The sequence below is a fragment of the Equus quagga genome, chromosome 2, assembly GCF_021613505.1.
Source record: "Equus quagga isolate Etosha38 chromosome 2, UCLA_HA_Equagga_1.0, whole genome shotgun sequence".
Classification (NCBI taxonomy): domain Eukaryota; kingdom Metazoa; phylum Chordata; class Mammalia; order Perissodactyla; family Equidae; genus Equus; species Equus quagga.
The window spans coordinates 32,369,191-32,395,108 of record NC_060268.1 but is presented as its reverse complement, the minus strand read 5'-3'; the positions used below and the strand labels follow the sequence as shown (position 1 = coordinate 32,395,108).

The 25,918-nt window shown below is 38.6% G+C and overlaps 1 protein-coding gene across 2 annotated transcripts in view; it reads right to left on the bottom strand.

Annotated features, from left to right (window-relative positions):
- FMN1 (formin 1) overlaps positions 1-25,918 on the bottom strand; it is a 353,942-nt gene that overhangs the window by 279,100 nt on the left and 48,924 nt on the right. For both annotated transcript variants that reach the window (XM_046652860.1, XM_046652862.1), the window contains exon 2: positions 8,245-8,423. In XM_046652860.1, the coding sequence (XP_046508816.1) occupies positions 8,245-8,423 (179 nt within the window). The remainder of the gene's footprint in view (positions 1-8,244; positions 8,424-25,918) is intronic.

The window sequence follows — 25,918 nt, the reverse complement described above, 5'->3', positions numbered from 1 at the left end:
CAGTTGAAGAAGGCAGGGAAAAGTAGAGAAGGAGATAAGAGCTGTGGCTTTGAAGTGGAGTGTACTTGGGTTCAATAAGAGATATTACTTATGAATTGCATACCAGCTACGTCACTTAGGCAAGTTCCTTAACTTCTATGAACCAGTGTCTATGTGTGTAAAATGGGAAAAATATTTAACACATAGGATTGTTTTAAGAATTAAATGTGCTAATTCCTAACCCAGCGCTTGCTTGACTCCCCACAGACAATAAACAGTGGTCATCGTTATGATGGAGTGGGTATACTTTCAGGAATCAATGAGCAGGAGAGAGGAATCATATTTCCATAATTTTGAAATATATTCGTTATCACCTCCATTTTGTACATCATTTTAATTTGGGATTTAAATGAAACAAGTATATACAGCACTGCTGTCATTCTCAATGCTTTAAAAAGTATCATGAAGTATTCTGAAGACATGTCATAATAGTTCCTAGAATCGAGGTCACTTTCTATAGCTGCAGAGGGAAGTTTACCATGTTCATACACAGGACATTTATGTAGCAGCTGAGTTCTTAATGCTATTTAGAAATGATGATAGTAAATCAAGATGCCTTAATTGAAGCCTGTAAAAATGCAAAGGTAAGAGAAAAATAGCTGGACCATAAAAACTGGAACCTCATGTTAACATAGGAGTGCTCTCGAACATTCTGTGGGCAAAAGTGACGGCATTTGAAATTCTAAATGAGTCATGTGGGGTTGTAATTTTAGCCACAAATTCCCATCTTTGTCCTGGAGAGAGAAGAGAGAAAATGTTCTTCTGAACTACACACATGGAACATGAATGATACACGTAGAAAGAGACCAGAGTTTAAAGAGACGAGCGAAGTTCATAGCACTGAGTCCAGTGAGGGCACACAGAACTCTTGTTTTTTGGACAGAAAAAGGAGGCTGAAAAAAATGGAACTCGTTCACAGGTGGCAAAAGAGCAATCATTTGAATTTTAGAGAAATCAAGATATTTCAGCTGCAATATTTCAATTCATTTAAACAAAATTCCTAGACAAATTTCTCACCGTAAAACTCAGTTCAATTCTGTAAACTCTCAGGCTTTGAAAGAGCAACATGAAGTTTTCTCTGGGTATACTCTTAAGAGTCCAAATTTTACATGAACAGCAATTATATCTCCTGTTAGAAGAGACAAAGAGGAAATTTGGACAATTAAGTGTTACCAAGATCAAAGAAAAGCGAATTTCACAATTCCATTAACCATTACCGTGATTCAACGGTTAAGCTAAGCTTATTATCCTTTTTGTTTTATAAAGAAATCTGAGATGTTAATAGATTTGTTATTATCTTGCAGTAAATAGAGAGGACAGGTGGATGCCAAGGGAGGTGCATGAAATGGCACAAGAACTGACCTTTATGATTGGTATAAATTAGGATTTCTATTTAAATGTGATAACAACCTTCCACACCGATTTCAAAATTAGAACTAATTTTAGAAAGATAACTGTTTACATTTCATGGTGTTTAGGAAGAAAATCAGATTACTTTTTTTCAAATGCTTTATCATGACAAATTGATGAAGAATTTGTAAGGGGAAAAAAGAGGATTTTCCAGTTCAATCAATAATTCATCAATTCCAACTGTTCTTTTTACCTGGATGGTTTCTTGATCATTTATCATACAGCCAACAGACACATGATCTCTAGCTCTCTCTCTTTTTCACTGTCTTTCTCACTCTCTCTTTGACGCATACATACACCACACATACGTACTCACACATACAAATAAACACACTCCTTCAGAAGACAAGCTACTTTGATATTTCTGAATTCACTTCACTTGAAATATAAGCCCCATTGTTATGAAGATGCTAATGATTTGGGTAAGTTAATCTGTGGCCTTCAGCTTTAAGTGGTACGCTCTCCCTGGCTTCCATGAAAACAAGACAAGGATGTGGCCCTTTCAATCTACTACAAAGTCACCATGGCAGAGAGCACTCTGCATTCTTTGCTGTTGGATCTAATTCATGCTGTGGAGTTTACCATTGAGGGGTGAAGGAAGGTGGAAGGACTGAAATCTACATATGTTCCCATCAGTGTTTCCTCATTCATTTAAAAAACCCAGGGTCTTTAAAAGGCACACTGAAGCATCTATTGTCCCATGTTAGCAGATGCAGAATCTTCACTTGGATTGAGTTCTGCATTGTGATTTTGGTTGTGTTTCTAGCTATCTAAATAATTCTGAGCCTGGTTCTCAATCCTTCTCATTGATTAGGGGAGCCAATTCATTCCATTAAATGATTTTTTTTTGTTAAATTAAAAAGAAAACAAACAAGCAAAAAAGCATCCAAAGCAGTGGAGAGGTAGAGGGGCTTAACATTTAAGCTCTTGGGTCTGGACTCAGACAGACCTGGGTTCAAATCCTTGCACCTGATTTTACTGAACCTCCCTCCTTATTTGTACAATAGGTATAATAATACCTCAAAGGATGGTGTCTGGAATTTAGGAAGTGATCATTGCATGCAAGTTTTTGTTACTAGTTTAGACACCTAAGGTTGGGTGTGGACTTGGCAATTATATCCTTCTGTTCACAAGATGCAACTACTTGGAACCCGATGCTGTGTCCTCCCTGGCCAATTAAGCAAATTCCATAAGGAGAATGCAGGGCCCCACAGGTGAGAAGGTGATTGAGATGATCTTTGGAAAACAGAATTGTCAAAGAAGAATTTAAAGAGTTTAAAAGTTTGGCATGCAAAATCCTACTGCCAGAATTTGTACAACCAATATATAAGACTAATGACTGCCTGCCTTTTCTGCTTTTCATATCTTCTTTTCAATCTCAGGTCACACTTCTTTTAGTGTCTTTTCCACCCTACCCATGTCCCTTGTTTACAGATATTTTATAAACCATCCTCCATAGTGTTTACCTCCATGGTGTTTCCTCTCAAATGGAATCTTCAAGAAACTGCACTTGTTATAAGAAGTTAGGCCCTATTTACTTTCTAGTCTGTCCATGTTCAATTGCCTTTCACACATCTGGTTCCAAGTGCACTGGAAACTGATGAGCATGGCTAATGGTAGCTCCTAGTTTGTTGGAATATAAGAAGCTGCCCTTAAGGCTAACTTTGAAAAGTTCATGCTCTAAATGGGCACGCTGGGGGGACTGTGGGTTTATCATATGTAGATGCTATCTTAGGGCAATTCACACATTTGATGCATTTAGCTGTTGCCACAAAAGTGATAGCTAGGGTTGCCAGATTTGGTAAATAAAATACAGAACAACCAGATTTGAATTTGAATTTCAGACAAACAACAAATAATTTTTCACTATAAGCATGTTCTATGCAATATTTAGCAACCTCACAACCTAAAAGTGGAAGTGACTGAGCACTGGGTGTGGTCTTTCAAGAGTTTTGTAGATGGCCCAGAATGGGCCACAGAATTTCCTTGAGCAGGACTGCAGGATAATCACCCAAACAGAACTTCTCTACAGAGCAATCTGGCTGACAGTCAGCCAATTGGCACCAAGACAGCAGCACTGGTTGCTTAAACACTGAAATACATTCCAGTTGGTAAACAGGTGATGCCCTGAGCCTCCCTAGTGTCTACCCTACACCAGCCCCCGCTCCTGCCATTCCCCTAAGGAATCGCTGGACCTTCTCACAATTCAGTAACTAAAAGATGAATGCAACATGTGACAACATGGATGGAACTTGAGGGCATTATGCTAAGTGAAATAAGTCAGACAAAGACAAATATTGTATGTTCTCACTTACATGTGGAACAAAAAAAAAACTGAACTCATAGAAACAGAGAACATATAGACGGTTGCCAGAGGCAGTGGGAGAGGGGCAATGTGTGAAGGTGGTAAAAAGGTACAGATTTCCAGTTATAAGATTAATAACTTTTGGGGATGTAATGTATAGCATGGTGACTACAGTTAACGATACTGTATTGCATATTTGAAAGCTGCTAAGAGAGTAGATGTTAAAAGTTCTTATCACAAGAAAAAAAACATGGTAACTACGTGAGATGATGGATGTTAACTAAACTTATTGTGATGGTCATTTCGTAATATACACACACATCAAATCATTATGTTGTATACCCTAAACGTATACAATGTTCTATGTCAATTATACCTCTAAAAAACTGGGGGAAAGAAGAATTGCACAGAAGAAACAGAAAGAAGTGGTATGAGTCTTCAAATTGAGTTAGGAGACCACAAATTTTGGTCCTGCTATCCGAGATGTGACATTGTTCCTCATATCAGGACAAAGATTCACTTGGAGAATGTTAAGGTTGATTTGTTTCCTTTCAGTAAACTAATTTCCATTCCACATATCTAACATTGCTTGGGTTGATTTACACTCCTATAATAGAATCAGGAAATCTAATATTATAGCTAAAAGGAACTTTGTCTCATCTGTTCCTGTTCCTCCTCATCCTGTCAATACATACTTGATAAAGAAACTGAAGCCCACGGGAGTTAAGCGAGTGCCCAGGGTGCCATTGCTAGTTAGTGGTTGAGCCAGGAGTGGAAGTGAGTGAGATCTTCCACTCTGGGTCTAGAGCAGAGGTCAGACAACTACAAATCTAGCCCACTGCTTGTTTTTGAATGGTCCGTAAGCGAAGAATGATTTTTACATTTTTAAGTGGTGGGGGGAAAAAATCAAAAGATGAACAATACTCCTTGACATGTGAAGATTATATGAAATTCAAACTTCAATGTCTATAAACTTTCACTGGAACACAGGCACACTCATTCATGGATGTATTCTCTATAGCTGCTTCTCTCAGCAGAGTTCAGTGGTTGCAACACAGACTATATGATCCCCAAAGCCTAAAATATTTCCTCTCTGGCCTTTTACCCCACCTCCCCCCCAAAAAAGATGAATGCACAGCTAAATAAGGGGCCTTAATATCAGCACCAGCCCTAACACTCATAGCCATTCTGATTTGTGGATGCCAAACTCCCACCAATTATTAAATGTTTGAGCTATCACCCACGCATACTAATGAGAAGCAGCATATCCATTGGAAAAGGCTGAGGAAAGTAACTTCCTGATGGTGACACTGCAAATCAGGTCCAAAACCTAAAACAGAGCAGTGCTGTCCAACATTTAAGGCTGATGCAAGTATCACACAGTAATATACACCTCCTTGCCTTTACTGCTCAAAGCCCACCAGAGGAAAGACGTCCTTGTGAGCTGGTGTGGTGAGCACTCACAGGATGCAAACTTACTCAATCAGCAGGACCCTCTCAAGTGGAACTCTTACTTAGGATATCAATATTTAAAACATCAGAGCCAAACTGTACTGTCTAAAGAGGGGAAGGGCTTGGAGGTGAGGTGCCTTAGGACCCAAGGTCTAAAAAAACCACTAATGTAGAAAATAATCTACAGAAAATATCCTGGTTTTTAAAAATTGTAATTAATGGGAAACTAAGACATAAATATTTATATATTTTATTATGTATTTATATAAATGCTTTATATAAATATATATTGTTTATATATTCTATACATTGTATACAATATATGAATATTATATTTGTTATATATATATATATATATATATGTACCATTAAAGACTGGTTCAGGTGATAGACCTTTTTTTTTTTAAGATTGGCACCTGAGCTAACAACTGTTGCCAATCTTTTTTTCTTTTTTCCTTTTTGCTTTTTTCCCCCAAATCCCTCTAGTACATAGTTGTATATTTTTTTAGTTGTGGGTCCCTCTAGTTGTGGCATGTGGGATGCCGCCTCAACACGGCCCGATGAGCAGTGCCATGTTCGTGCCCAAGAACCAAACTGATGAAACCCTGGGCTGCCAAAGGGGAGCACACAAACTTAATCACTCGGCCAGGGGGCCGGCACCGAAATAGACCTTTTTTATGCAGTGATATGTATCAAAAGCCTAAAAATACGTATAGATAATAATCTGAAATTTATTTTAGGGAAATAGTCTCAAATATTGGGATGGGGGGACGTATAGGAACAATTATATTTATGGTAATGCTATTTATTTCCAAATTGTAAGATACTATTGCAACATTGGAAACAACTTCAACATCCGATAATAGGAAAATGATTAAATAAATTTTGGGATATGCTATAGTGGAATATTATGCATTCACTTAAAATAGATCTAGAAAAAAATGGTAACAACATGGATAAGCAATGTAAGAGTAATTGGTAAAGAAAGAAGGATATAAAATCTATGTTTACCTGTTAAAGAAAAAAATCCTTCATTTAAAATAAATCATACACAGTGAAAAATACAAAGAAAATGTATCAAATTTTAAGTTGTTGTTGGCTGTTCAGATTACAGATTATTTCTTTTCTTTCAATTTAACTAAATATTTCAAATTTTCTAAAAAGATTGTATATGATTTTTATAAGTGAAATAAGTAAAATTAAGAAATAATTTCATTCACAGGGGAGAAGGAAAACCAGAAATACATAGTTTAGCCAATGTTTAAAAAAATCAAAACAGAATCTTTTAAAAACACAGAAGAAAAAGAAAGGAGTCTTTCAAAATCCATTTCCACACTTCCATGCTCCAGGCCTGCTGTGGCAGCAGGCTCCACATAGTCATCTGACCAACAGATGTCACTGTTCCACTTCCTACTCCAAGCACATCTCAAGATGTACAACTTTACTTTTAGGCAGAGGGCCAAAAACAAAAACTTTACAAATTTCCATGTCATCTCATGAAGCGTTGTACACTTTTCATCTTTCAGCTTCATTCCAAACCTCCTTTTACCGTAACTGGGATGTCAAATGCTTTTCTAAAATGACATTCTACGACTGCGGTTTTTACGGTTATGAAAAGTGCTTCTGCTCTTGGTTGCTTGAGAAAATCGCCACCCCTGTGAACATCACAGACCTAACCCACGCTCCTCAAACACATATTTCCAGGCCTGAAAGTAATGAATGGGAAGGGATTAAAAGAAATGAGGGACACAAGATCGTCAATAGGCATTAAAGCTAATGGTGGGGAAAAAAAAGTACTTCTCGGATTCCTAATGCTCACCCCCATCTCTGAGAGGAAACTGCGAGGTTTAGAGGGATAGTGGGAATCCGGATAGTCTGGTCAATCCTATCAGGCCATCTACAATGTGGAAGCAGCTAAGACCCAGCCCACTGCTTTGTATGGGGTAGTCAATGCTTCTGTGTCGATGAATACACGAATGAATGAGAAAGGAGAAGACTGTGTTTCTCAAATGGGTCACCCCGTATTCAGCAGATTTCCTGCCAACCTGCTCACCTGTTATTTGAGCAGCAGGAGAGAAAGAAAGGTTTAGGAATGTGTGAGGAAGACAGGCTATTTGGATTCACTGGAGAATCTAGAGCATACCAGTCTGCTAACATATGTTCTCAAATTTTTAGAAAAATGATATTCAGAGGTGAGTTGCAGTAAATGGGTACTCCCGTGACAAACAGAAATGGCAGGCAATAGGATATATTGGAGTACATAAGGAAGCCATTTGGGGTAAAGCTAATTCGGCCTTTGTTTTTCCAAAAGGGCCTGACGCGTCCATTGAGCACGCATTGTATATCTGCTTTAAACAATTGCTATGGCAAGAACAAATGCCCTTAAGGTAAATGTGCAACTTCCTCCCACACTGGCATTTCCTTAAGGATAAGCATCTTTCCTTAGACTAGGAACTGATTGCTGGGCTCACCTGTGACCACCCAGCTCGAAACAACAGACCTGCCACCCTGCTGTGTCCAGCAAGACAGCAGACCTACCTGCTGTGTCCATCAATCGCTGTGCCAACAGAGCAGTCTCACGACTATTGTAAAAGGGACATTTCAATCATATGTGAAACATCCTCTTTGAGGGTATATAACCACTCTCCCCACCCCACTTCTTCGGTGCCCTTTCTTCCTTCAGGAAGAAAGGCCCTGGGCCATGGTCCTCACATTTTAGCTCAGAATAAACTCACTCAAATTTTCATTTATAGATTGGTTATGGATTATTTTCGTCAACACCCACAATGAGATTTAGGCAGCAAAGCTGATGTAAGCAGAGTCCTCTGATAAACCATAAATACAGTCACTTTCTAGTGCTCACAGTTTCAGGTCACCGAGATGTATCTCTTTTCTGCAACTGATTGATTTTTAGACAATGTCCCTCACTCAAAATGCAGCTTCAGCAGCTTTAGAAACACAATTTACACTAAATGCATATTAAAAGAGCCTCTGTTGACTCAAAGAATCACATCTCAAACAGGCAGATTTCTACTTACATGGAGATCCAAGTACAATTCGCTTCTGTTTGCCTTCTCTCTCTCCTCGTGGAGCAGAAATGGACAGGCTGGTCCTGCTCTATACCCCAGGACCCATGTACCTCCATCCCTGTTGGGAAGGTCTTTAGTTGCTGTCTGCTCATTGAAACAGTCCCGAGGAAAGCCCTCGGAGGAGATGCCTAGACAAACACAGAGAAGACCATCAATGTCACAGAGGCTAGAAAAAACATCAAGCCAGCCATATCTGGGGACTCCTACATGGGCCCCTTCATACTATCTTTTACTTCCCTTTCTAAGTTATATTTTTAGAGTTTGCTTTCCTCTAAAAGTGCTTCTCTTGATTACCCTATCTGGATCACACTAACAAAGAATTAAAACATATGCCCTCATACCCAATTTCAAAAGATAAGTCTATTAGCTGTACTCTATGCTCCTTCTTGTTATTACCAATCCAGCCTATTCATTCTCATTCAGAATAGAATCAGAGGATGAGCTGGAGGACAGATGTCAGGAGGCTTGGGTTGTTGGCTTTACTCCTAAAAGGTGTCACCTGAGCCTAGTCTAGTGTGTGTGCTCCTCTGAGGCAGGAACTGTGCCATGTTCAACTTCATTTCTCGGGACAGGATCATCATGCATGTTGAATGAATGATGCTGCAGGAGTGAATTGAGGTGAAGCAATTTGCTCAAGATTATCAAGCCACTAAGTAGTAAAGCCAGGAATTGAAACCAGACAGTTACATCGTAGAGGCCATGCTCTTACCGACTAGACTATTGGCCTCTGCCTGGCATTCTTGAGATGGCAACACGCGTTCTACAACAAAAGGACCTCGTGGTCAAATAGGTGTGAGAAAAGCTGCATGCTGCATCCATTGGAGCCACAATTCCTTTAGCATACTAAAGATCTTGAGATGTCCTTTAGTAAAGAAAACTTAGCTCTGCATAACAGTGTTTTCTAAACATTTATTTGACCACAGAATCCCTTTAAAGGGACACTCTGTTAACCATGTTGCAAGCCACTAGTGTTCCACTGGAACAAAGTTTGGAAAATGCTAGATTAGATCACCTCTAAAGTCCCATAGAGCTCTCAAGTTCCCAGTCCTCTTTTAATTGCTGGTAAGCAAACTTGGCAAAATATTAAGCAACTAGGCAGAAGTTAAGGGTTTAGGCTCAGTGGACTTTTGCAATAGAGATCACTGTTGGATATACGATAGAGTGTTTATTACCCATAATCCTTGTAATAGTATCTCTTTGGCAGTGACCCAAAGCCAGCCAACAACTTCCGCCATGCTGCAAACCTGACTTACAGGTAACTTGAGCTGAGAATAAGTCAGCTAACATAGGGATTGTGGGATAACATGGCTATCCTTTATATTAGAGTAGCATTTTAGAAGAAAGAAAATTTGAAAACAGGCAAGGTTTTGCTTTTTGTTTGCTTGTTCCATTAGTTGGTTTCCAATCATACTATGAAATGAAAGGTGATGCAAATGACAGTGTCTCTACAGGTACCCTCTGATAGGCTGTCCACAAAACACATTTCTATGCCCGCTGAGAAAATGAGGGTCCAGGTGTCTACTCTGCAGATGTAGTGTGTGCAGGTTATAAACAGGCTCTTCCTTCACCTGAGGCAGAGGTCTTAGAATGAGGGCCTTTCAGTCACCTTTTCCATATGCCCCTTGCTTCCTACTCTCTCCAGATAGACCGTCTCCTGGGCTTTTGTTTAGGGCCCCACGTGCTGCAGAGTGCTCAGGAGATAGAGAAAAGAACTAACGCCTCAAAGAACCTCGGAGAAAAGGCACTCTGCTAAGCACCTCCACTCTATCCTCACGGTGACCCCGAGTGGAAGGTAGTGCTGGCCAGGCTTTACTAGATGAAGAGAATAAAGCTCAGACCCCTTTAAATTTTATTTATATGGCTCATCCCCCTCCTAGAATATTCTGTTCATTTTTGGCAAGAAAAGAAGACATTAACCTTTTTAAATTTATGGTGTACTCTCACCGTGCTACCTTATCTTCAGAAATCTATTAATTACTAATCACATCCCTTATTTTAAATCCCTCCACTTTTCATTTTTATTTTGGAATAGCTGCTGGCTTTGAGTAAAGTTTACACAGGTTGATAAAAGAACATAAAACATAATATATACATCACAGAAAACATATGCACAACATCTAAGGTAAGACATCCATATCATATCATCAAAGGCATATTGTCTGGTGAGTAGAAGTTTATCACTCAAGTATAAGAGAGTGGTCAATTCCCACAATAAGAAGGATCTGGCGTCCTTACAGGGAATACGGACACATGGGCGAACACACACAGCCTGTGTGACTATCCGACACCGCATTGACAAGGTGTGTGGTGCAATCCAGTTCACTCTTGAGGTAGAGGAAAGACAATGTAAAGTTTAGGCAGAAACAATGAAAAGGAACTTCATTTTGGAAATAGTTTTAATTTTAAGGAGCCAATTTCTAATACCTAATGTTTAACCAGACAATATCCCTATGAAGGAAACATGCAAGAGAAAACCGTAACGCATAATAATTTTGATGAGGATCATTATGACAGGAAAGAACCAACGGCAGAAATAAGTCACAAAACCGTTATTCTCAAAAGTCTGACAAACCAGGTGAGGACATGGGACAAAGTCACCATTAGAAAGGACAGAAACTTACAAAGTAAGTCTTTGAATGGAGAGTTTTAATAATGCTAACACAAGTTTTTTGAACAGTCAAAAATAAAGCACATGGCTATATTTATTAAGATAGGTTGTGGGCACACTATGCTCTTCGACTGAATAAATTTAATACAGAGAGAAAAAAATTACCTGAAATTAGGTAAGTATATTCTGTCGAAATAGTCAAATGTCATTTAATTTTCTGAGGCAAACAGATTTTGAGGTGTTAGATTTTCACCAAACATTTTGTAAAAAGCTTAAAGCAGTCTTCTCAGCTTAATCACAAGTCTTTCCCTTTCAAGTGCATAAATCTGTTTTTCACTCAATACTTATTGGTTATTTTGCTTCTCAAAGACATTGCAACAGCTCAATGGATCACACATACACACACGGGTTAATTCTACAGCTGACCACTGTTAATACAACGTACAGCACGGTCACAATACAGGAAGGGCGGCTTACCTTGGGACCACTTTGAAAGTCTGTGCTTTTCCCAACCATCCAAATGATGAGCTGTACTTTCTGATGCTAACCTACAACATCAGACTGGGGTTTTGCTGTCAATTATCAGTACAATGGAAGCAGACAGAAAGGAAAGGTAATATGCCATTTAAAACCGGAGGCAGTGTCAAAGCTCATCTTTCCAAAATGGAATAAGTCTCTCTACCTGTGGTACATTGGGTTAGGGTTTCCACTTCTTTACTCTCTCCCTGCATTATGATTATGTACCCCAGGCCTTTTCCAGTTGTCTTTGGAGCCCCTCCCACTGGCCCATGGATGTTGAACCTGGCCTTTTGACTTGCTTTGGCTAATTGAATGTGGGCAATGTGACAGTCTGCCGATTCTGAGCCAATGCCTTAAGAGGCATTGCTGTGTTTTTACACCCTGCTTTGTGTTTCCGCCATCACCATTTGACAAGTGCGCCCAAGGGAGCCTGGAATTAGTCACACAGAGCAGACCCCAACACAGTCCTGCCACCTGGAGCCAAGCTCAGCTGAACCCAGATCAAGTGAACCTTGGCAAGCTCCTAGGCTAATGATAAGAACAATATTTGCTGTGAGCCATTGAGATTTGGGGTTTATTTGTTGAAATAGCAGCCTAATATACTCTCTATCATCTGCCCCCACCAGAAGCACTATATCTATTAAAAACTTTAAATTATTTCAGCTGAGAGGGTTTAAAGACTACAATAGTTTTATTTTGTAATTTGTAGTAAAAACAATTATTCAATGTTATCAGGTTTTGAAAAGTCAGGCAAAAACTCATGGCATACCCATTTCCTCATTCATACCAAGATCCACACACAAACTACATTTCATTAAAACAAATTAACCTTATTTACCAGCATTGCCTTTAATTATCTAAAGAATATATATAAGTCTACTTCCAAAGAGAAGTTTGCAAACATACTATATAACCAAATCTGGACAAACGTCCCTAAAGAACAAAATTACAATGCCTTTCAGCCTTTCTCCTCTAATTTTCCCATCATACCAACCCCTCACTTGACAGCAGTGATGAAGTGGTTATGCCTCCAAAAGGAAAAGAAGGCAAAAAACCCCTCAGCCTGAAATTCTCATGAGTTTTTCCTCCTATGCTATAGTTCCCAAGGCCATCCATCATACTTGACTTAAAATAAATCCAAAGAGGTGAAGTTCTCTCAACCGTGAATATCAGAACTGATATGTAAAAGTAGACAGGTTGTCTTTCGTTATGTTATTCAAACGTACTTACAAGGAAGAGAGACAGTAATCTAGATGTGTAGCTAATGGAAAGTGACACTGTTAAGTGCTTATAAAGAGGGTGTGTGCCTGTGTGTAATTACTCATGTCTTTATCTAGGAAGACAGCTTTGGCAAAAGTATAGTCTAATGGCTGGTATCTGTCAATTAAAGATCAATGTCCGCCAATCCTACTGCCCCCATTTTTACTCCTTGTGATGTTAAATGACACAATGTCACTAAACCAGCTAGGCAAGTATAATTCTGAGAAAGCCTCTTATCTATCCGTCTCAGCCTCTAATTCTCCTTAAAAGAAGTGTGTGGAGAGAGAAATTACGAGCAAGGACAGACAGGCGGCAGGTGTACAAGGCAGAGGATGGCTGTGGGTAGATCAGGAAGTAGGAAGGACTAGGGAATAGGCTATGTCAATTTCAGGATCTATGAGGAAAGCATCAGTATCCATCAAACAAACGCAATGTTATTTGAATTTCTAAAATAATGTTTACATTCAAATAAAATAAAATCGAATTTAGTGGTGGAAGGGATCTTGTATATCTCCCCACCCCACCTACCTGCTCATTTTATAGATGAGGGAACTGAAATGCAGGAAGATTGTGATATTTCCAACAAACCCAGCTAGTGGCAAAGGCAGAACTAAATGCAGTTCCAGGGAAATCTTTGATGCTATTTAGAGAATGACATTATAGCCAATCCACAGATAGGAATATTGAGATGTGAGAAAGAAGCAGATGTGAATGGTCTGACAGGTGAGATAAGGTCCTGACCATGACCTTTACTAACTGTTTGGCCTTAGTGGAATTACTAAACCTCCCTGAATCTTTATTTCCTCATTATGAAAATAAAAATAATAAGAATATGCCTGATATTGAGCTGTGCTAAAAATTGTTTTCTTCTAGGAAACTCTACCTGGGCTGGGAGAGATGCAAACAAGTCCCTCTTTTAAGCAAAGAAAAGAAACCTGTATACAATGAGGGTCTGTTAAACATCACATACTCATGTGAAGGACTATTTTTTGTCAAAGAAGATAAAGAGAAGAAAAATTAAGCTCATAAGAACTCACAGTGGCACTCCAGTGCAGCAGATCCCAAATCTGTTCACATCCTAAAAATAGAATGCACGTCATCAAATGCAATAGCTCCAAGTAAGTGGCAAATCGTCCCTGAAAAGAGCAGCTCCTCAGGGCACTTCATAGACAACCTATGACACATCTTCCCTAAAGGCCAAACACATGAGCCCAGAGCCATGAATGAAACTATTTTATAGGCATAGCTTTAAATGAAAGAGCATTTTAAAGAGGTACATAAATACATGTTTTTATGATTATTACATTAACCTCTTTCCATGAGCTTTTCCTGGGAAGAATGCAGGTGCTAGATGAGAGGCAAATACTATTCAAGTCAGGAGACTCATCTGTGGCTATCGTTATACTGAATATTTTAACACCTGAAAAACAGGAGTAGGTATTTAAAGCAGCACAAATGATGCTGAGTCACTGTGCTTTAGAACGGATAGAAGGTAAGAGTAGATGTGTTTAAGTAAGGTTTGGTGCAGAAAAGATCAAGAAAGGATCCAGTTTGGAAAGTGGTAGGATTTACTGAGACATTAAGAACCTTTGTCCATTCTCAGATAGTAAATTCTGAAGAAATTAGATGTTGGTACTTCATGCCTCAGTTATCAAAAGAAATTTTTGTATGTTTGGTCATAAAGGATATACTTGCTTATCAACAAAAAATATTATTGAAGTAAAGAACAAGAATATAGAAAACATTTCTTCTGGTATTCATTATAAATAAACTTGAATAACATTTTTTCTTTTTATGTCACATTATTCCAGTTATTATAAGGATAGATGAACTAATGGGGAACCCGACTCTTGAAGAGATATAAGATAATTGCTAATTATCTTAATAGCTAAGGAGGTCTGGTAGAGAAAAAAAACTACAAAATACCATGACTTGGATTATAAAATACATAATGAATGATTTTTTAAAAACCTCTTTCCAAAAAAGAATGATCTTAAGAGATTCACAAGAAATAAATATACATAAGATTGACACAAAGACAAAAAGAAGGTATATATGCCAACATTATACATTTAAGAGATTAAGAACAAAATATGGCTTTAAGTGTTCTTGCAAACAAAGCAAGACCGACAGAGCATTCAGCTATTTCATTCCCATTATCAAAAAGAGGAAACACTGACCCTTCAAGGCTGACAAGGTAGAAGGATGGAAAAAGTTATATCATGCAAACAATAACCACAGAAAGTTTGACTGGATATATTAATATGAGACAAAAATAAACTTAAAAATGAGATACATTACCAGGGATAAAGAGAGAAATTCCATAATGACAAAAGAGTCAATTCATCAAAAGACTTAACAGTCCTAAATTTGTTGGTACCTAGTAACAGAACGTCAAAATACATGAAGCAAAACTATCAGAACTGAACTGAATATATAAATTCACAATTATCTTTGGAGATTTCCACACTCCTCTCTTAGTAATTAATAGAACAGATTGACAGAAAAATCAAAAGGAATATAGAATAACTAAACAACATTACCACTATGTTTAACTAATTGCTATTTATAAGATATCCCATCCAGTAACTACAGAATACATATTCTTTCAAGCGCATATAGAATTTTTCAAAATAGACCACATACTGGGCCATAAAACAAGTCTGAGTAAATCTGAAAAGATCGAAATCATAAAAAATATGTTCACTGATCACAATGGAATTAAATTAGATACAAATAACAGCAAGCTACATGCAAAATCCCAAATATTTGGAAATTAGACAATACACTCAAAATAACTCATAAGTCTAAGAAGAATTGCAATGGAAATTAGAAAATATTTGGGATGCAGCTAAAGCAGTGATCAGAGGGAAATTTATAGCCTTACTTAACACTGAGTGGCCCTCTGCCAGTCTAGTCAACATCTCAACATCTATTCTCTGGACTGAGGGATATTAGGTACAGTTGATGTATGGTTAACTCATAGAAAACAGGATTCAGTAGCCATCTACTTCTTGAATGCTGAATGCCGAAGTTTTAGCTTTTCTGCCCCACTAGGCTCCCAGAAGACTTTTAATCTTTAGGGTTAGGCAGGCACTGGAAAATTATTCTGGAAGAAACATGGTTAATCAAGAGAAAAAACCTGGCGATACTGACATTGGAGGTTCCTCAATAAATAGCCATCCTAGATCACCCTACAGTGAAGCTCAAATCTAATATCGTTTCACAGGCACTCAGAGTTTCCAAGATCTTAATCATGTATAGACAACCAACGATTACAAGACAGTTGAGGAGAATGTCTAACATAAAGATAAAGTGCAAGAAAGTGAAGAACAAAAGAAGAAAGAGGTTGTGTCCCTCCACACCTGCTGGATCAAGATTTTGGAGGTGGCTACTTTCTTCAGCAGCCATAGCTCTTGGCTACAGGGCCTCTTCCACATTCTTGCCAGGTTCCTGTAATATTGTCCCCTCAGTTTTTTCCCTTCAGGTCTAGGACTGGTAATGGCTTTTTGCTGTTGCTAGTTTCTGGGAAACTCATAAAACCATCCTGATTTTCTTAATTGGTCTGGACATAATCTCTTCATTAAGTTATTTTTGCTTTAAACCCTTTTGAATCTACCATCTCTTTTCTGCCAGGACTCTGACTGATAGAGTAATTGGTATCAGGAGTGGTGTTTATTTCCTGCCCTATAGCATGCTTGCGTATTACTAAGGCATTAGAGTGCTTGCCACGTTATGCTGGGCATACCCAGTTAGAATAATAGCAGCAATGTAATGGGCCAGTATAATCTTTTATGAGATATCAAAAGGATCAAAATCCTTTCAGATTATGACAGAGAAAAGAAAAACTGTCATAGTCCTAAAGTAAGGCAATGACAGTGTACTGCTGTCCCTTCCTGATGAAGATGAATTGATTGCTATGAAAATAAAGCATTTTCTGAATCAATAAACGCATATCGCTCCCAGGGGCTGTGTTGATACACTCAGTAAGTACACCATATCTGAAATAGTGCTTGTAATTTGTATCTCCATGTAATTAAGTTTACAATAATCCAGTCATTCTCTAAAAGCCATCTGTTTTCTCACTAGCCAAAAAAGAATTTAAATGGGAGTATGGTATGAATCAGCATGCCTGCATCTTTCAAATCTTTGAAGGTGGCACAAATCTCTGCAATTACCCCAAGGATGTAGTATATGCTTTCAACTAGTAGGAAAAATACAATGCCATTTCTCCCAGAACACACTCGGTCTGGGAACCAAAAGTAGAGGTGAGAGTGGGTCTTCTCACTATGAAACCTAACAAATCACTTGCATAATTTTTTTTTCTTTTTTTTGAGAAAGATTAGCCCTGAGCTAACATCTGCTGCCAATCTTCCTTTTTGCTCAGGAAGACTGGTCCTGAGCTAACATTCGTGCCCATCTTCCTCTACTTTATATGTTGGATGCCTGCCACAGCATGGCTTGACAAGCGGTGCATAGGTCTGCACCTGGGATCCAAACCAGTGAACACCAGGCCGCTGAAGCAGGACATGCGAACTTAACCACTGCACCACCAGGCTGGTCCCTCACCTGCATAATTTTTGCTTCCTATCCTTGCAACCTCGGATTTGGTGGGTTTGGAGAGCTTAGTGCCCAAAGAAGGAATGCTTCCTCTAGGGAACATAGTCATAGTTTCATTAGACAGAAAGCTGAGATGCCCCCTGGCCATTTAGGTTCTCATACATTAAAGATACATTTATTTGATTTCAGTGTCTAACAAAAAGAATGTCTTTAGTAGAATATTTTGAACTGGACCTAGTGTATTAAACTTCTGTAGTCCAAAAAACAGTAGTAAATGTAAAGCTGCACGTTTTGAAGAACAGTATAAAATGAATGTCCTCATATCAATTTAACACTGATACAAAAAGTCTACTGTGAAACAAATATTCTCAAAGATTCATGGTAAATCAATAAATTGAAATACATCCTTGAAAAGCTATTTGGCAATATATACATGAAACAGGGGTTGACAACTATGGCCCAAAGGCCAAATACAGCAAGCACGCAGGCAGCCCGTTTCTGAGCTAAGAATGGTTTTTGTGTTTTTCCATCCATTTTTAAAGGAGGGGATGGAGGAGGCAGAAAGGCAGGGAGAGAGGCAGGGAGAGGAGGAGAGGCAGGGAGAAGTGTTGAGGGACAAAAAGGGGCAGAGACAGAGTGGAGGAGGAGGAGAAAGAGAAGCAGCAGTAGTGACAGAGAACTTATGGCCTGCAAAGGCAAAAACATTCACTATTTGGCTCTTTATAGAAAAAGTTTGCTGACTCGTATTCTAAAATGTGAAACATATTCTTATCCTTTAACCAATAAAAGTCAACTCATGTAAATCTATCCTAGAAGAGTAATTGTTTTGTTACTCAAGAGTGATTACAAAGATATAAGATGTCCAGCAAAGTATAATTTATGATAGAAAAAAGTGGGAAACTAAATGCCATAAACACTACATAAATCCTTGCTATTAGAATTATTACTCTTCATTCAGCATTGAACTAGACACCGTGGAAGGCGAAATGGAAGAATGGGACAGACTCCGTTTCTCCAAAGGGTTCACTTTCAAGTTTAAATAATGGTTCAATAAATATGTTCTCATATTCTATTTTATTCATTTTGAAATATTTCAACTGCTTCTCAATCTCCCTTCAAACTATAATATGCCCCAAAACAAAACATAAAACAAAAAAACCTAAGCCACCAACATGACTTTCATGTTTTCACACAGATTAGAGAAGTCAGGGTCTTTCCAGAATGTTTTGTTGAGTTAAGTTATCATGGTTTCTTTTTCTTTATACTTTGAATCTATTTGGTCAAACATAAAATTAACCCTAATCATCTTCAATTTAGTGACGTGTTTGTAGTATTTTATCACTATCTACAAATTGCCTGTTTTCCTGAGAGGACTGCTATAATCTCAAATGAGATTTTGCAATGTCTTGGGGCTATTCTCCTCCCAGAAAACACAGCTCCAACTTAAAATGCATGTCAGTAGAAAAATCAATTTACTAAAAGAAAATTAACTTCATTGGCAAATCTTTCAAGAAAGCAATTGATCCATAAAGTTGAGCTAAATCTATACTAAGAACAGAATGGAATTCATCACATATTTTTCAGCCAAGAAGACTTATCAATATACTCAAGTTCATGATAAACATTCCCTGGAATGATTCCACCAAACAAATAATAGAATAGAAACCTTTGAGTCTAGCAGTGCTGAGAAATTATAAATAAGCACATTGTCAATAATGGCATCAGAAGAGCAAAGAGGATTAGACTGAATTGTACTGGGCTGACAGGTATTTCAGGAATAAAGTTTTTACTGGGGGCTTAAATTTTGTTTACACATACAGAAGTGAACTTTCTTGCCAAATTTTCACAATTTTTCCTGTAACATAGCAGTATGAACCATCACAGTGACTTGCTGCTCACGGATGGAAACAGCAAATAATCTATGTTCTCTTCCTTTATTTGACCTGACAGTCATATCTATTAATGGTAGTGATGTAGAAAATTCCTAGGGAAAGCCAAAGCACCCTGGTATGAGGTTAGGGGCAAATGACATTTCAGAGGATTCAGCACAATTAAAACAGGCGAAGTACCCAAGATGGCTCCAGTCATCGAGAATGAGAGGAAATGAAAACACAATTACTAGGGAAATTGCTAATATCTATCCATTCCCGCAGCCATGTCTTCCAGCTAATTTAATTCTAAAATAGTTCTGTACTTTGCCTAGTAAAGGTGTTACTTTGCTGAAGGGATGTGATGCTGTTTTCTTTACAGAAATTTTAAAAAACCATTTCTATCTTTAGAACAATGCTAATTTGGATCTTAATATTTGCACTACTGAAAGAAAAAGCAATAAGAATGTGGAAATCTCATTGTGGTAGCCTCCGTGGTAGGTAGAAGGGAGATTGACCCTTTCCAACGGTTCTCAGAAGGATGGTGGAGCTGCCCCAGGAGGCAGTATTCTGTTAAGTTCGGAGCAGTCTTGAAACGCGAAGTACCTGCTCAGACCTGATGACCAACACATGATGCTCTCTTTCGCACTGCCTGGATACAAGGGACCAGAAAATGAGAGGTTAATAGTAAACGTTTTTATTTTGGTTCTGATGATTCTAGGCCAGATATTCTGGGTGCTCTGGATGTTTCATTACCAAATGGAGACATACTCCCACTGGACAGGGGTGGGGGGCAGGATACATATCCCAGAATTAGAAACAGAGACTTTCTCTGGGCCATTTTGGATGACTCCTATCAGGAAAAGAAAAGGCCAAAGAGGGGTAGGGGCTATGATTAATAGCTAGCATGATTTATCCTATTAAAGGAAATAGGATTATTGGGGATTCTGTGGTGTGAGAGGAATCTGGAAGACCAGTCAGCAGAAGACTCTCATAATGATATCTAGGCTGGACTGTCAAAAGTTCTGATCCCTCAGAAATAAATGTTGGCCCTCCCCCCCACCGCCGAAAGAAATTCAGACCCGCTGAAATGATATCTAAAGGCAAGAACAACTTGAAATGGGTAATGAATGGGGAAAGATTCACTGCAGTTTACAGCCTTGAGATTAGGTGCATTAAACAGGAAATCTTGACTAACCTGTATTTTCTTAATACTGTTAGGATATCTAGAGCTGGATGATACATACTGTTGGGATATCTAGAGATTGATGAATTACTCCCTGTTTTCTTTTTCAATAAATATTATATAATTTTTTTCTTTTCTTTTCTTCTTATAGTCATGTACCACATAACATTTCAGTCAACGACAGACTGCACATATGATGGTGGTCCCATAAGATTAGTACCATTTGGCCTAGGTGTGTAGGAGGCCATACCATCTAGGTCTGTGAAAGTACAGTCTAGGATGTCCACACAATGACAAAATTGCCTAATGACACATTTCTCAGAGCACATCCCCATCATTAAGAGATGCATAACTGTATAGGGTATATTAATTTCAGTAAAAGTATTCATTTGACTCATAAGTTGCAAAATATTAAAATGGATCATGATGGACAAGAGGAGAAATGAACACTACCCAGTGACTGTGAACTCAAAGAACAGAGTCTACATGACATCACTTCCAGATCCACTAACTCTATGAGTTTCTGTTATCTCCTGTTAAAGAGGAAGAGTTTATGGCTATGCCTAACAGAACTAGAGCAGGGCTGCTAAGGACCCATGTGGATGTATAGATGTTTAGGATAAAGGAGTGAAATCTAGAAGACATCTCTTAGAATGGCAGCCTGGCCCTTAACTGTTCTTCCTTTTCTAGGAACTGCTCCCAGAACCTAAGAGGAGGCTCTCAGCAGCCATGCGTCCATCATCATCTGGACTTTTCAGAGCTGACTGGTAAAAAACAGCAACCTGACCCAAGTGGATGCTAACATATTTTCCTGTAAAAAAAGTGAGAACAAGAAACTGAAGGAGACTCAGAGTCAGTGGATCTGGGTCGTATAAATAATAGAAAAGATCCACGACATCTTGCTCACAAGCAGAGTTTTTGGTTGCCACCTGACCCAAGGCTCAGTCATTCAACTTTTCCTTAACTTCACAAAAATACCATGGTATTCTACAAAGAAATTCCTGTTTTGATTAAGCTAACCAGAATCACTTAGTTTAAATCAGTGCTTCACAAACACAAGAAGGCTAAGCAATAAGAATACCAAAAATTTCATTTGGTATTGCCTCTGTGGCTAAAAAAAAAAGGTAGGGGGTGGGTAGCTTTCTTAATGTGCACTCCATTTTAGAAAAATGTATAAATCTTATTATTTGCATCTATTAACTTTCAAAGGAATACTGAATCCTACAGATGCGTCCCCAAATACTCTATCTTACCACATCCAGTGGTCAGTTCTGTCCTCATCTCATGGAACTTTTCAGGAGCATTGGGTAGAGTAGAAGACACATTTTTGTTTTATTGGAAGTCATTTCTAGAAACCACATCCTCAACACTCTCCAGGTTTTCCTCCTAGTTCACTACCCACTCCTCAGTCACCTGGCTGGCTCCTTGTCCTCCCTAATCCTAAATCAGGGTTCTCAACTTCAGTACTACTGACATTTTGGGCCAGGTAATTCTTTGTTGTGGGAGGATGTTCTGTGCATTATAGGATGTTTAGCAGCATCTCTGGCCTCTACTCACTGGTTACTAGTAGCATCTCCTCCTACCTCCCCCAGCCAATTGTGACAATTAAAAATGTCTCTAGACATTGCCAAATGTTACCCAGTTGGAAACCAATGCTCCCAATGTTTCAACACCCTAAAGATCTGTGCTAAGCCCTCTTCTCTTCTCCCTCTTCACTCAGTCCCTTGGTCACCTCCTTTAGTCTCAAAGGTTTAAATACTACCTAAACTCCAGTGATTCCCAAATTAATACATCTAGCCATCACTTCTTTCCTTCTCCTGTCTCATACAGGGACTGACTACTTAATGCATGGCTAACAGGCACCCCAAATTCTTGATTTTCCTCCTAAATTTGCTCCTTCCTCAGGCTTTCCCAGTTCAGTAAATGGCATCAGTATTCACTCAGTTTCAGATCAATAACTTGCTTCATCCTTGAGTCCTCTCTTCCACTCATATTCCACATAAATTTTATGAAGAAGACCCGTTTACTCTACTACCCAATGGCATCCTGAATCTGACCACTTGGCAGATCATTAACCACCCAGGCTAAGGCACTATCTACTCTCATCTGGGCAACTGAAATAATCTCCCAGCAATTCTCCCTTCTTCCACTCTTGCCTCCCATAATACTCTCCAAAAGCATCCAAGGGATGAATGAGGGACACATGGTCTGATGGACAAAGCCTGAAACCAACTCATTTTAAACCACTGCCCCTCTGCCAGCATTTTCTCTGAGTATTTTATCCATAACACTTATCATTACCTGAAACTATGCAGTCATTAATAAGTCCCAGACAAAGTTAGCTGTAGCAATGCAAGGTATCAGGTCAGATTTTCTTCTGTACAGACGGCACTATGGTGGTCCCTCTTTTAAGAGAAGGACAAGGGAAATGCTGGTATATTACAGCTATTCCATGTAGGCCACATCTCAGTTATAGGTAACTCTTGAAGCGCCAGAGGTGTTTTTGTAGATCTTATACCAAGAAAATAGATAACTTGGATTTTAGGTTTTAGCTTGGATGCCATTTTATTGGGAGTGAATGGCTAGAATGCAACATTGGCAAGAATTCTGAGGCCATGTTTCGGCGCAGTGGGAATGAGTCTTGTGCTTGATTAGCAATGCCTTCCCTGACACAGGAGGAAAGACTGGTTGTGTATGTGCCGAGTTTTTGCCATCCTTTGACTCAGCCCTCTGATTCTTCCTTTGCTCACTTTTTGGTCATTCCTATTCATAGGCATCCTTGTCAACTTAAAAAGAAAACAGAAGAGATATGAAACTCAGTCAAGCAATTTAACTGAATAGCTGCTACTTGGGTAAAAGTGTTGAAGGAGGGAGAAAATATACATAAGTAAAAGATGCTGAAATAATCAGTAGGTGTGAATCATCTATATATCTCTTACTCCCATAAGTAGAGAGAGGAGATAATGGCACACAAGAGAAAAGGAAATGAATCAAAGATCTGTTTATAAGAGAATGGGATTATCTTACTTTCTTTGCCCTTCCAAAAAAGAGAGATTGAATGATAAAATTATGAGATTACAATGTGGAAGACACTTGAAGAGTCTGTGCCATTAATAAAACATTACTTTTATTTTCTAATTCCCTAACTCTACTGTTGAATAATTAAGCAAAGACAGGCCTAGAAAAACTGAAGATAGGGAGAAAAAGAAAAAAAGTGAAAGGATAAAAAAAAAAGTCATTATATAACAAAAACTTCCCAATCATCCAAACTCTTCTCCCCGCTCTTAAGAAAGGTCAACTGATAGCCCTTGGGTCCTGACATGTAACTATATCCCATTCCTCTTTTGAAGTTCTCACAGAGAGGGATTTAACTGCCTTTTCTTTGATTCATTAGATGGTCACTTCAAAGAAACTCCAAAGAGGCATCATTTGCCCAAACAACTCCCCTGTCTTAGTACATCCATACAAAACCCCAAAAGCAATTCATCCTAAATTTCACACATTATTGTCTTTGGCCCCTGTCAGTGACCTCAGCCTACAATATTGATTACCCTTCTGCCTCCCAATATGAATCCTTCAGACAATCAATCAGTTCCAAGAACAGGGAGAGAGTTACTCAGTTTAATACCGAAAATGTCCCAAGACCCACGACTAGCCCAAGAATAAACCCAACAGCCTAGCCAACTTGCCATAACTTTAATACCTATTTCTTACCCCAAAGTCAAGGAGAGAATGACCCATACTGAGTCTAGAGGTGCTTCAAGACTCTATTCACTACGAAGATGGGTATTCAGTATAGTAGCAGAGGTACTACATTAATTATATTAAAAATGTTTCTAGCCACTCTAACATGTAAATAAGATTTCTGAGGTCCCCGTGAAAGGACAACATACAAATCCGTGATAGTTTCCATGTTTTTTTAAAGGCTTTAACGGATAAATGGGTAAAAGGCAAATGAGAGAAATGACCAATGAGAATGGAGAAATCTTCAGCATCACTAGTATAACAAAAGAAATGCAAGTTAAAAGAGCAGTAAAATACAACATTCCCCCCTCAAATCAGAAAGATAAAACCTTGAAAATACATGGTGTTGGTAACAGAGCAGTAAAATAGGCACTCTGCTCTAAAAAGGCAGTGCCTATCACGGCCATTGAGTCAGCCCTGGCTCGCTGCATGGTGCCTGGACATAGCAAGTTTCCATTAAATATTTGTTGAGTAAATAAATGAACTCTCTACTGGTGGGAGTATACTGAATAAAATTTGGAGGAACAATTGATAAAAATGTTAATATGTAGATAATAGTCATACTTTTGACACTGTAAGCCTTCTTCCAAGAATTCACTGTAAAGAAATTCTTTAAAAATGCAAACATCCTATGCAAAAATGCTTGTTACATTATTAAAACCCTGAAAAATTATAAACAAGCTATGTGTTCAAAATTGGGTAACTTATAGGAAATGGGTGGCCCCTTCTCTGTACTGAATAGTTCACAAAGATTAAAACAATATTTCTAAATGTTTGAAAATATGGGAAAAAGTTTATAACATGTTAATCCAAAAAATTACATATCAAGTATAGGAATTTTATTTAAGCATACTAAAAGAAATGGACAGAAATGTTAAGATTTTTTCTGGAAGATTAGCCCTGAGCTAACATCTGCTGCCAATCCTCCTCTTTTTGCTGAGGAAGACTGGCCCTGAGCTAACATCTGTGCCCATGTTCCTCTACTTTATATGTGGGATGCCTACCACAGCATGGCTTGACAAGCAGTGTGCCATGTCTGCACCCGGGATCCGAAACGGCGAACCCCGGGCTGCCAAAGCAGAACGTGCGCACTTAACCACTGCGCAACTGGGCCAGCCCCCAAAATGTAACTTTAACAGCAATTTTTCTATGGGTCATGATGATGGGAGGTTTTCTTTTTTTTCCTATCCTCATACATCTTTCTATATTCTTCTATAATGGCCATAGAACACTTTTGTAATTAAAAAAAGAAGTAAAATTCTACACTGACAGAATAGGAAGATTACTTTCCTAGGAGAGTTATTCTGTCACACCCCCCAAATAACATCAACAGGACATGCACCCAGAGCCCCTCACATCAGGGTTTCTCTTCTCTTTTTCATTTTAATGTCTGACTACATTCAGGATAGATTTTTTTTTTTTTTTTGAGGAAGATTAGCTCTGAGCTAACATCTGCTAATCCTCCTCTTTTTGCTGAGGAAGATTAGCCCTGAGCTAACATCTGCCACCAATCTTACTCCTTTTGCTGAGGAAGACTGGCCCTGAGCTAACATCCATGCCCATCTTCCTCTCCTTTATATATGGGACGCCTACCACAGCATGGCTTGCTGAGCGGTGCGTAGGTTCACACTCGGGATCCAAACCAGCAAACCCCAGGCCACCGAAGCAGAACATGAGAACTTAACCGCTGCACCACCAGGCTGGCACCTCAGGATAGATTTTTATAAGTGCAAATCAGTAAGGTACTTTGATGACTAATAAATCTTTTATTATAAAATTTATTAAATCTCAATTAAAATCCTTCTGCTCCTCTTTTAGCCATTTTCTATTTGCTATGAGTACAGAGACAATCTGTCAGTATTTCCAGTCAGTTAAATT